Below are 13,336 nucleotides of genomic sequence, written 5' to 3' on the forward strand. Positions count from 1 at the left end.
AGAGAGGGGACCTTGAGGAACGGAGACCGTATTTATCACTAACAATCATTAAGACCCGGTACATTGAAGCCACCCAATAAGTTTTTGTTGATTAAAGTGACATTTCAATTAAGGCTGCAATATTAACACAAAAAGCACCAGCACAATTACCTGTACTTTAACGTAATTTCAAAACCATTTGGTAAATAAGTTGAAACAAGTATCACTTATGCCTAGAAACCAATTGTATAAAGGATTTTCAAAGCAACTGAACCTTCCACACTTGGTACTAGAAGTGAGACAATATTTCATAAGAGCAACAAGGCAAGTTGTGAGATGGAAGATCCAGTTATGGTCTCTACTTGAAGTGGTTTGCAGTGGGGGGCACCTTATCAGATTTAGATTTCATTACTCACCACAGTGGCAAATACTGTGAAGCTAATTAAGTAATTAGTAAAGGAATTCCTGTATGAAAATAATGCTTCCTCCTCTTAAAAATGGCCACCTATTTGGTTTGTAAAGTAGCAGTATTTAAGAAAAAGCAAACAGTATACGTGAGACAGGCTGCAGGTTATCCAAAAACAGTAATCCAAAAACAAACTCATGAGTTTAATTATAGGAAGTTTGTGCAGTTCCCTATGAGGTTTCAGATAATTGTTCGTTTTATCATATAAGCGTGACTATGAAAGGATCTAAAGCTATTTAATAGGAAAATTTTACTGTTAATTACTGTTATGCTCGTGAAAATGTCCTGCAACATTTAAAATCATGTAGGTTACTGGAATTGATTTTAAATTTTCTAGATGCTCTACATAGTTAAAATCCTGTCTTTAACAATACAGTTAATTCCTGAAGCCTTATGTAATCGTTAATCACACAGCAACTATGCTAATCATTTACTCTGGATTCAAATTTCCCTGAACATTGCATAAGAAATTTTTATGTTCCATCTTAGCTTGTTAAAAAACTCAGTAAAACCACAGCAATTGAAAGAACTATTTTTCTACATACTGAGATGTCTAATAAAATGTCTCACTTGAAACTCTGTATTTGTCCCCTGCTGGTTCATCTTTCCATAGAACTTAACCAAATGTTTGTGTGGCTAGGGCTTGCATGAATCAAGATTATTTGCAAGTTGCAACACTCAAGAAACAGAATTACTGCTTTCAAGTTTAACCACAATGATATTGCTTTGCTTTCCCCTTACTTGCTAAATCCATTAGACAATACATTTTAAATGCATAATGAACTCACATTAATTTAAGATTATTTTAGGAACAGACCAGAATACAATTTTTCAAGAAATTTACTCACATTTTGGAATTAATGCCCCACCTCTCTGAATAGCCTTCCTGCATAGAAATACTTCTCACCAACTATTGCCTACACAGTGTTTACATGCATGCACACATCACAGTACATCCTGTTCCACTGCCCTTCATTCATTTACTGGTTTTAAATATTCATGTTGCACAACCTACAGAAACAAGTCAACGCAAATCTCTTGATAATTGCGTTTATTGCAAAATCAAAACGTATTAGCGCTGGAAGGGATACAAATTTTGCTCTAACTTTCTCATTCTAAAAACATATTTTAAAAAAAGAAAAGAAAAGAAAAGCTGAGACCCAGAGATTGACTTAGATATGGTTACAAAGCTATTCAGTATCAGAACTAGATTAATATTGTCAATCTTTACTATGGGCATTCTCTGACAGCAGAAGCGGGTTCCTAGAAAAACTAAAAACAAAAACCATTCATAATAAATAAAATCACCTTCATAAAAATCAATCCCACACATCAATCAGTGGAATATACACAATGAGAAAAAACTTCTTGGTAATAGGTTGCTTTTGGCACCTCACCAGTATTTGCAAGGTGGACTTGGAACTCAGGGATAGGAACAAAGCTTGTATGTCTTCACTTAACACTTGATTCAAGGATTCACCTTCATGCTGCTAGACCTTTAGCACGGACTCCAAATTTACTGACTGGGGGTTACAGGATTGGTTGCTCACAGTCACCATAAAACCTCGTCACTGTAACCTACCTCCTTGGCCATGTCTGTGTATTTCTGCTTTTCCTTTGGATCAAGAACAGCCCACCAATCAGCTAGTATCTTGGTAGCACCTCGGTTATCAAGCCTGGGGTGTTCCTGACGTACAAGGGAGCGATGACGTTTGCAAAATAAGAGAAATGCATTCATTGGTCTCCGGGCTCGCTGTTCTGGTGATTCATCATCTTCAGTTTCACCAACATCTTGCTCTAGACCATCGGCCCCAAGAAGTTGAACCTTAAACAAAAGCAATAAAACAAAAGCCAAATGTTTAACACATCCTGGATAACTTTGCTTTAACAATTAGTCTTGGTTTTCAAATTGTATTTTTCCTTAGCTCCACTTAAACAACTTACAAATTGGGGGGAAAAAACGATTTTTTAAAAGTCATCAACCACTGTTTGTGGTTGGTAACCAACTTAAGATGTTTTCTTTTGCTTAGTTTCTATAGCAACCTGTGCATGTCTGTATTACAGCATATATTACATTGTTGTTATAATCGCTTACATTTTTTTCTCACTAACAGTGAGCTCTTTGAGAACAAAAGCTCTCTTATTTTCCTCATACACAGTGCAGAGCTTAATGTCTGGTCTAACATTAGTATTTAACTAACTATTGAATGAAGGATTCAACCCATTCTGTGATATATGGGTCTCAAGATTAACAACAATATCCACATAAGATACATGAGCATTAGTTCTGTCTTTCTGCTCTTTGGAATGTGCTGTTGTACAACTAATAATATGAAAATGTTTAACATGAAAGTAGATAAAAATCTAATACAGACTACTTAATGTTTTTGTGCATACCACAAGTGGAGCCTCCTAGTGTAAAAATCAAAACAGACCTCTAACATTATTTGAAGGAAGAACTACATAGTAAATTTTCAAGCTTGCAGACATCACACTTTCTTGTCCACTGAAATTCAATGGTGATAGGACTTCAACTTTCAAAGTCTGTTTTGAATCCTCCCTTTTCCTAAGCATTTCGTTCAAGGTCTTCAAGGACTTCTGCAAAGCTCTGATCCTCTCCATCTGTGTCATTCTCATTGCCACTGCCCTAGTACCACTCTTGCCTATGGCCTTGTCTTCCTGCTTTCAATCTCTTACAATACTTCCTGCGCATGGCTGCAGGTTAAATTTCTTAAAGCACATTTCTGATCACAGAATCTCAGAATATAACAGGATTGTTAAGTATCTTCTAAGGCTAAAATATGACAGTGCAACCAAGAACAGAAGTCCAGAATGCTTACTAAAACCATTTCTTTACTTGCTGCTTCATAGTTAAAATCAAGAAGGATCGAGGTAGTTGTCAGACTGCATTACACAGTAGGGCAGTAGTTCTTAAATATGAGTGGGCACTGGAATCCCTGGAGGTCTTGTTAAAACACAGATTAAGTCCCATTCCCAGAGCTTCTGATTCTGTAGGTCTAGAGTGGGCCTTGAGAATGTGTATTTCTAACAAGTTGCCAGGTTATGCTGAGGCTGCTGGCCTGGGGATCACACTTTGAGAACCACTACTATAAAGCAACCAGGTTCTCTTATATCATGTTTATTGGGCAACAGTTACAGCCGCTCTAGGACAAATCACTAGCTTAATCCAATTAGATGTTTTTAAAAAGTCTTTTAAGTTTAAATTAAGTATTGCACATGCATTTAATTAACCATCAATTATCTTCAAACACAAATAGTACAGAACAATCGTGAAGTCATAGCTACTTGATTTGGAAATACATTAGGGATTATTACTGGGGGTGAAGGATACAGATTTATCTTCCTCATTATGTGTACAATCATTAAAAATGATTTGAGTTTTCAAGGAATATTTATTTAGCATTCTGAAACTGAGAAGCTACAGAAAAAATTCAGGCATAAAAAAATGTATTATGTAGGTTGAGGAAGTAATTATAGTTTCCCTTCAGAAAAGAATAACTTTTGATTCAGTTACTAAATCATAAAACTCAAGCCAAGAGCTGAGATAAATAAGACAAATCCTGGCCCAAGGAGCTCACTGTTTGGGGAGAGGAGAACGATATATAAGCAAATAAATTAAAAAGCAGGATGATGACTGCAACAATGAACCGGTGCAGTAATGAAGCACTAGCAGATGGGCAGGAGAACAGGGGAGTCTCCCTAGAAAAGGTGTGGTCTGGGCTAAATTTTGAAAGATGAATCAGAGCGTGTAGGGTAGTCAATGGGGAGTCATGGGGAACTAACAGAGATTAAAGCTCAATAGTTCAGACACTTATATGCAGCTCAATAGTACCAGTATATAAAAGATTAGAACAGGAATCTAAGGTTACAGAAGAAGGTATGGGCCACTTCATGAAGAATGTGCTCAGTCGTGTTAAAAAAAAAAAAAAGAAAAAAAAGTGCATTTAACCCTGTAAATGAGTGGTTTCAGACTGCATGGATCAATAAAAACCCTTGGGAGGGGACCAACACAGATTACCAACTTTTTGTTTTGCCAAGTATGAACATTAAAAAAATTTTTAACTACTATCTAATATTATAATTGTTTCATTAAATTAACTAATCAAAAAGTAAGTAAACAAATAAATAAATGTATGATATATAAATTAAATTAAAACGAAAAGGTATCTGGACCTATTTTTCTTTCACCAGAGGCCAAGTAACGCTCTGCAACAAATCAACACTAGCACTGGACCAGGATATGGAAACCACAGCTGGATGCAATGAAGAGCCATGAGTGGTTTTAAGCAGGGGAAAGACATTGTTAGATCTCTATTTTGAGGGAACTCCTGTCATCAGTGTTGAGCATAAATTACAGTAGCAAAACTAGAGTCAAACAAAACTAGAGGAACAAGTTAAAAGTTTATTCTAGCTGTCCATGCGAGAATGGAGACAGGGCTGAATCAAGGCAGTAATCATGAGAATGGAGAACTGAGAACAGAAACAATATTCACTAATGAGGTAGAACCAAGAGTGACTGGTGTCTAACTGGATGTAAAGGTTGAAAAAGGAAGAGTGTTTCCAACTTTGGCAGCAAGATTCCTTCATACACAACAGAGAACACTTTTTCTCAAATGAGAGAAATTAGATCTGGTGGCAGAATGTGAAGTGGCTCTTAGCAGAGAAGTCCCAGTTGGGATAATGAACTGATGTACCAATATAAAGAAGTAAGACCAAGGGTGTGGGTGAGATCTCTGAATGTGGACCAAAAAGAGAACAGGACTCGATGACTTCATTCTTTCACTTAATAACTATTTACTGGGCACCCGATACGGAGCAGGCACTGTTCTAGGTGATGCAGACAGAACAGTGAGCGTACAGACCCCCCATCCTCATGAAGATGAAGAGTAGCACAACTGGCCTGCCACTCTGGAAGGCTCTCTCTGGCTGCTTTGTTGAGAACAGACTGTAGAACGGCAAGAGCAGAGGCAGAGAGAGAGGCAGAATACAATAATCTGCACTAGCATTGGTGGTGGCTTGGATCAAGGTAGCAGTAGTGACATTGCTAACAAGGGGTCAACTTGAGAACATATTTTGAAGGTATGGCTGAGAATTTACTGATGGATGGACAGATGCGAGACTTGAGCAAAAGAAAACAGACAAGGTTTCAGGTCTGACCAACTTGACAGTTGGAGTTGCCATTCACTGAGAAAGGAAAGATGTAGGAGGATGGGGTTTGCAGGAGAAAAGTGAAAGCTTCATTTTGAACACATTCAAACTGAGATTCTGATTTGATATCTAAGTGGATACGTCAAGTAAACAGTCAGAAATACAAGTCCAGAGTTTAGGAGAAAGGTCCAGGGTGGAGACAGGAATTAAGATAAGAAGCCCAGAGAACATCAGCATTTGAAGGTAGAATAATGGAGGGACATCAACTGGAAGGAACTAGAATGGTATAGTTGGGAAGGGAGGAATAGAAGTGAGTGATTGCTGTCATGGAAACAGCAGACAGCTTCAAGGACCAAGTGATCAACAGGTGCAAATGTGTCACAGAGATCAAATTAAGCATAAGCATAAACTTGGCAATTTCCTCAAACAGGAAGAATAACACCATTTCTCTGAAAACGGAAAGGAAAAGATGGATAAGGAGTGAGATAAGAGTAAGATGAGTAAGTAGAGAAAGCTAAAGGAGTCATTTCTGGTGGCCTCTATTTTCTCTGTGAAAGAGAAGAAAAGTTCAGCAGTGAGGAGACCATAAACAGTACCCAGAGAAGATGTCTGTGAAACAGGAAAAATGTTTATAATTCCTGCTGAGATGAGTGGAAGAGGGAGCTGACCCAAGCCTAGGACAAAAGACTGAATGGATATCGAAGGCCTGAAGAATAGTAAAAGCATGTTTATGAAATTTGTAGTGACACAAAATAAGTACTCATCTATTTTTTATTGATTGATTGATTGATTGATGGCTGCGTTGGGTCTTCATTGCTGCGTGCGGGCTTTCTCTAGCTGTGGCGAGCGGGGGCTACTCTTCGTTGCGGTGCGCGGGCTTCTCATTGCGGTGGCTTCTCTTGTTGAGGAGCACGGGCTCTAGGTGTGCGGGTTTCAGTAGTTGTGGCTCGCAGGCTCTAGAGTGCAGGCTCAGTAGTTGTGGCACACGGGCTTAGTTGCTCCGTGGCATGTGGGATCTTCCCGGACCAGGGCTTGAACCCGTGTCCCCTGCATTGGCAGGTGGATTCTTAACCACTGCACCACCAGGGAAGTCCAGTACTCATCTATTCTTCTACTAAGCATATAACTATTCAAAATCTACTCTGTGCCAGCCACCATTCTAGGCTTTGAGGAAGGAGAAGAGGACAGGAAGGGCAAGACCCCTGCTCTTACCGAGCTATAGCTTAGTCTAGGAAGGCAGACATAAACAAGTGCACAGCTAAACACAAGGCAAATAAGAAGTGTGAGGGAGGAAATCCTCAGACGTGGAATGCATTGGGTGGGAGGGACACCTGAGATGATGGGGAGGTAGTCCTTGTGCTGAGACCTGAATGACGAAGAGGAGGAACCAGTCATGCCAAGATCTGAAGGGACGTGTGGCTTTCTAAAGCCAGCCGCACGGCTGTGTGACTTTCTCGCAAGATCCGGCTGCTCAGGTGTGAGACCAGAGGAGGGGACCAGGAGGACTGACTGAGCACAGAGGCACGGAGGGGTGACAGCAGCCAGATGCTCTGGAGGCCTCAGAGATGAGGACCTGAACAGCTCTGAACCTGCCTACGGTGGCGAGGCTAGGCTGGGAGGGAAGAAAGAGAGGCCAGGAGCAACAGGTGGGTGCAGGTAAGCACCTCAAATTTTATGAACTCACTGCGTTTGAATATTGTCTGCCAATTATTAGTTAATTGACAGAAATACTATTTAAGAAGGATCTGTTTCAGTTTAAACTACTACTACAGATACTTTAAGAGTCATCAACATTTGGAATAAAAATGCAGATTAAGTAGTTAACTAGGATTCAAGTTATACAGACTCCTAGAAACGCCTCCTTTGCACCACACATGTTCACTGCAGTTTCTAGAATGAATGGTCAAATAAACTTAAAACTTCTATAATAAAAGGAGGAAATTACCTTATCAATATCCTCCTCTTCGTCGTCCTCTTCTTCCTCTTCTGAAAAGTCAAGAAGTTTCTTTGCTAGCAATGGATGCCACTGAAGACACTTCCGTTTTGGTCGTTTTCCAGCCCCTTCTCCTTCTGCTGAATGATCTTTATTTCTATTACTGCCTTTCATTACTGTGACCTGTAGTAATGAAAATAAGGAGAAACAGAGAAATCAAAGTAAATTTGATTAAAATTAGTTTATTTAGCTTCCTTAACTTTAACTGGATTACAGTTTTAATGATTAAAATATCTACCAGCTTAGACATTTACTGGATTCAGTAAGAACTAAGTACATAATCAAACATTCATTTTAGTGGGTTAAATTGCTAATAAAATTTGCCTTTTATGAAATCTGCTTCCTTCCACTTCATAACTTCAGAACTCAAAACCCAAATAAAGTGTTAGGATGATTACAAGTTACTGTCACCTGTTCGTATTTACTCAAAATAGTGTTTCTCGAAGTTTTCCACCAGAGGAATGTGAAAGATGCCTCCCAGGGGAGCAAAGGTGCTCACAGAGGTGGGCCTCCCTACATTCTCCAATGGCTCCTATTTTATCATCATAATTTACGTGAATTTCACATTCTAGACTATGATAAATCTGAGTCTGAAGTATTATTAAGTAAAAGGAATGCTTTATAAGAATCAAATGTTTTAGATTTAAAATAAAACTATTTCATAAGACGACACACATTTTTCAAAAACTAACTGTGCATGGGGGCTTCCCTGGTGGCGCAGTGGTTGAGAATGCGCCTGCCAATGCAGGGGACACGGGTTCGAGCCCTGGTCTGGGAGGATCCCACATGCCACGGAGCAGCTAAGCCCGTGAGCCACAACTACTGAGCCTGTGCTCCGCAACAAGAGAGGCCCGCGCACCGCGATGAAGAGTGGCCCCCGCTTGCCACAACTAGAGAAAGTCCTCAAACAGAAACGAAGACCCAACACAGCAAGAATAAATAAATAAATAAATAAATAAATAAATAAATAAATAAATAAATCTATCTATCTATCTATCTATCTATCTATCTATCTATCTATCTATCTATCTATCTAACTGTGCACCCTGCAAGGATCCCGTCTATGCATGAATCACTTCGTGGGATGAGTCCCCTTCTGTACCGGCCTGTGATACAACAAATCACAAAGATCTCTGCATCTCCCTATTACATATGCACTACAATCCAGCAACAAAGTTTTGCTCTCTAGGCTTCTTTCCCCTAAAAGACGACTGGCTGAAATAGCTAGGCTATAGTCAGGCTATGAATCTGACAATATCTTTCAGAAGCCGAAAATTCTAAATTATTTTTCAGTGAATATTTTTAAAAGTTTTTCTCAATGAAAGAAACTACATATTTATATTATAAAGGTGAAAATAACAAAAAATGAGGTTTACCTTCTCCATCATGCCCAGCCCCACAGCCCAAAGGTAAATTATACACAGTTTCTTACATGCTTTCTCATAATTATTTAATATTTTGCATTCATTCATTTGAAGTAACATTAATATACAAATTACTCTTTATACATACTCATGTGAAAACTGAAACAATACAGTTAAATGCCATCAACTTAAATGGTTCATGCTGACAATTACAAACGTAAATGCCGTTGTCAAAATCACAGGGTGGTGGTCCTTTTGGTCAGTTTAAATCTGTATTGGTCCAAACACTTGCAAAGTACTATCAATAAACTTTTAATGCCATGTTGCTGACACTAGGATCCATGAACATATAGTTTCAGTATTCATCTAGTTCTCAAGCCTTCAAAACAATACGACATAAGCAATTTTTTAATCTTCCTTCCTTGTTTCTGAGTTTGGGGTCATATTTAAGTCTTCTTCACTTCAAAATCGAAAAATACTCACTAATGTTTCCTTTGAGAACTTACGTGACTTCATTATTCTAAAAAAAACCATGTAAATAACTGATCAATCTGAAATTCATTCTGACAAAGGAGTGAGGGAGGGATCTAGCTTTTTTTTTTTCCCCAAATAGCTAACCAACTGTTCCAAACCATTTATTAAATCGTCCAGCTTTTCCCCATTCCTTTGAAATGCTACTTTTATCCTATACTACATTACCACATGTGTATAAGTCTACTTCTGGATTCTCTTCTGTTAATAATCATCTCCTCTGTTTTCCTATCCTTTGACCAACTTTAATATCCTTAGGACAATATCATTCTGTACCTTTTTCTATACACAAATATATCAGTAAGCACAGCCATTCAAAACTTTTAAGTTGAAAATATCATGCTCTTCTAAGTCAATACACCTTGATCATCCTCATTTTGTAATAACCATATAATATTCCAAAATAGGAACATATCACAATTTTCTCAATTATTCCATGATTGATAGACGTTCAGATTATTTCTTGTACTACAATAAAATCTTCATTTTAATAATCTTTTAATCTTCATTTTGATAAAATCCTCATTATTAAAAGCTGTGTCTAGTCAAAAAAGAAAAAAAAGGGTGGAGAGGTGAGAAAAACATGTTCCCGTGGTTTTTTTAGCAAGAAACTTCTGCTGAGTATCTGAAGCAATTACATGATTCATGTGGCTGCCTCAAGAGTAGAAGTTATTGAAAACTCTAAATGGAATTAGTTATCTGGTATGCTCTTAATAAATAATAAAGGAACAACGATTTCTTTGAATTGATAGACCATTTAGCGATTCCCAGTCTATCTACGAATAAAACTTGGCATGGAAAACCCAATTTCTAAAAATATCGACGCTATATAGAGAGAAGAGGAAACAGCTATTTTTGTGGCTTATTAATCACTTCAGGATGAGATGCCTGAGTGGTAATTAAACCCATACTGGGTCTTAATACCAGATATTTTATAACACAGTTTTTAAACAGTAAAAGAAATTAATGGGAAACTATACATCAGGCAAGCTGTTATCAACGGGAGAGGTCAAAGTGACTGCCAGTGCCCAGAGAAAAATACATCATTTAGCCTCAAGGATTCTGGTTATGCTATTTGATTATGTGTGAACTGTGTTTAAGTGTATGTGCCTTTGCATATATTTATGTGTAATTTTAATATTCAAACAGAAAACAGAATATCAAGAATCGAATGAATGGATGGTATATGTGGCTTTGGGGTTCAAAATAACCACATTCACCTCCCTCCACCTCAATGTTCTGATTCTTTCCACATAGCTGCTACGGCACTACGATAATGTATATTTTCTCTGATACTCCCCAAATTAATCTCTCCATCCCCCTAAATACAATAGAAAGATTTTATATTGCTAACAACACTTACCACATTTTTCCTTGAATTACAATTATTTGGGTGCATCCTACCTCCATCACTAGGCCTTTTTCTTGATGATCCAAGACTAGTTATCTTTATATAGAAGCATCTGGCTTATCAGAACATCAAGATCAGTTAGTTGTGAGAATTGTTATAAACAACCATATGAAACTCCATGCTAAATTATGGTGATAATTCACTATTTTTATACAGTAGAATGGCTTCAAAATTAACCCCCATCTCTCTCATTCCTGTGAATTCAGATATTTCTTCCTGAGTGGGAAAAAAGGAGGTCTGAAGACTATGTATATAACACTGAATGCAGGCCAGGGTGGCATGTTCTGTGTGAGAACCACCGAAACCTGTGCTGTACGAAAAATAAGATTGATAACCTCTAGCACAGTCTAGAACAAAGTAGGGGGGAAGTAAGTATTTTTAGCATGAATGAAAGCTGAATTGAAGATAGTAAACCTGGGACAAAACAGTCAAGAAAAGTATAACTGACCTAATGACCATGAAATACCCCAAACTATAAACTAGAGATTTTAATAACTTATCGTTATTTGATTACTTTTTAATTCACCATGGATCTGTTTTCAAACTGTTGAAAGAAGGCAAAAGAATGTGTGTGGGGGGGAGGGGGGAGGGGATGATGCTCCTGATTATCATTCAGAAGTAATGAGAAAGCAAGAGAGAAGAATGAAAGAAAAGATGAAGAAAAACATCTTCTGAGAAAGAAAAGGGAAAAGAAGGCAGAATTTTGAGACTCAAGCATATTGCTTTTCTTATTTCAACAATGAGGAGGAAAAATTGTTAATTTTTGTTAATTTTTGACAGTAACAGAGGACTACCTTTGTAATTATTTTGCCACTAAAACCCCCTCACACATTACAAAGTTTGGCTTCTTGTTCTGGAACATGAGCAAATTAAGCTAGCAATCTATATGTAATGAATGAAGCAATTGGGGGACTTTATTCAAAAGGGGTCCTTCTTCCTTTCTGCATGGCAACTGTAGAATAACAAATCAGGTTATTCAACTACCAGTGGACTCTGTACTTGAAAGACTCAATATCATAAAATTATGTTGCTGAGATTATCAAACGATGGAGGCTGAAGGTCCCTATCCAAAATACAGTTGACCCTTGAACAACACGGGTTTGAACTGTGAGCACCCACTTATACATCAAATTTTTTTCAATAAAAACAGACTATATTACTACATGATCCACGGTTAGTTGAATCTACAGATGGGGGAGCCATGGGTACAGGCAGGTGACTGTAAAGCTATATAACCCCTGCATTCAAGGGTCAGCTGTATTGAATATTTACTTATCTTATAAAAACAAACCAACCCATGTGTTCCCTTTTCTTTGCCAGATGAGTTACCCTAATTAGATACTCATAATACTGAAGTAAATGTAAATCAACTTGGTGATAAATTAGGAAAAACTTCATTTACCTATATTCTTCAAATGCAGCAAGCCCATTCATGAAGACCTTTGCTGAGGTCAAACTTCATGAGAAATTTAAAGAAGAAATATCATAGAAGAAACAGGACAAAGTAAATACCACATTTAACAAAAGAAAAAAATGGACACTGAAGCCTGACAGGCCTCCTTTAGAATCCGGCCTCTACCACTAACTGCTTGTTGTAAAGTTATTCATCTTGCTGATCTTTCCACACATTAAAACTAAGTAATAGGGGCTTCCCTGGTGGCGCAGTGGTTGAGAATCTGCCTGCCAATGCAGGGGACACGGGTTCGAGCCCTGGTCTGGGAAGATCCCACATGCCACGGAGCAACTGGGCCCGTGAGCCACAACTACTGAGCCTGAGCGTCTGGAGCCTGTGCTCCGCAACAAGAGAGGCCGCGATAGTGAGAGGCCCGCGCACCGCGATGAAGAGTGGCTCCCACTCGCCGCAACTGGAGAAAGCCCTCACACAGAAACGAAGACCCAACACAGCCAAAAATAAACATAATAAATAAATAATAAATAAAAATTAAAAAAAAAAAACAAAAAAAAACAAAACTAAGTAATAGCTCTACTGTGAGAACACTTTTTATATATATAACACCCAGCACAGAGCCTGGCATCTAGAAGGTTCTCACTCCATGTTAGTAAATCCTCCCTTTACCCACAAGCTTTTTAGAGGGAGTATGGGTTTAACAGGCAGCAAGTTCTCGCTTAACTCAGCCTAAGATGCAGTTCAAGAGACAGCACAGAGGACTCCCATTTAACAGTGGTCCACATGCTTCCCAGATGATATAACCTCCAGCCTCAGCAACTGAAAAAGAAAGAGGGAAAGTTTCTTTTCTTTTGTCTGAGTGATATACAGTCAGAAACAGGGCCTTGGCATAGTCATAAATTCTGTAAGATCCTCTTGTCTCACAACTTAGGCAATCAGCACACTTTAGCTTTTAAAACACTGTGTAAATTTAACTGTGTCACAGGGGTATTTTAGAGTTTAAACTGTTTCCTAA

At 38.2% G+C, this 13,336-nt stretch overlaps 1 protein-coding gene across 9 annotated transcripts in view; it reads right to left on the minus strand.

The window, feature by feature from the left end:
• The window catches only part of BBX (BBX high mobility group box domain containing), a 286,046-nt gene that overhangs the window by 96,891 nt on the left and 175,819 nt on the right, over nt 1–13,336 (minus strand). For all 9 annotated transcript variants that reach the window (XM_059921202.1, XM_059921201.1, XM_059921206.1 and 6 more), the window contains 2 exons: nt 7,560–7,730; nt 2,028–2,270 (listed from right to left, as the gene is read on the minus strand). In XM_059921202.1, the coding sequence (XP_059777185.1) occupies nt 2,028–2,270; nt 7,560–7,721 (405 nt within the window). In that variant the 5' untranslated portion in view covers nt 7,722–7,730. The remainder of the gene's footprint in view (nt 1–2,027; nt 2,271–7,559; nt 7,731–13,336) is intronic.

The sequence above is a fragment of the Balaenoptera ricei genome, chromosome 4 (genome assembly GCF_028023285.1).
Source record: "Balaenoptera ricei isolate mBalRic1 chromosome 4, mBalRic1.hap2, whole genome shotgun sequence".
Taxonomy (NCBI): Eukaryota; Metazoa; Chordata; class Mammalia; order Artiodactyla; family Balaenopteridae; genus Balaenoptera; species Balaenoptera ricei.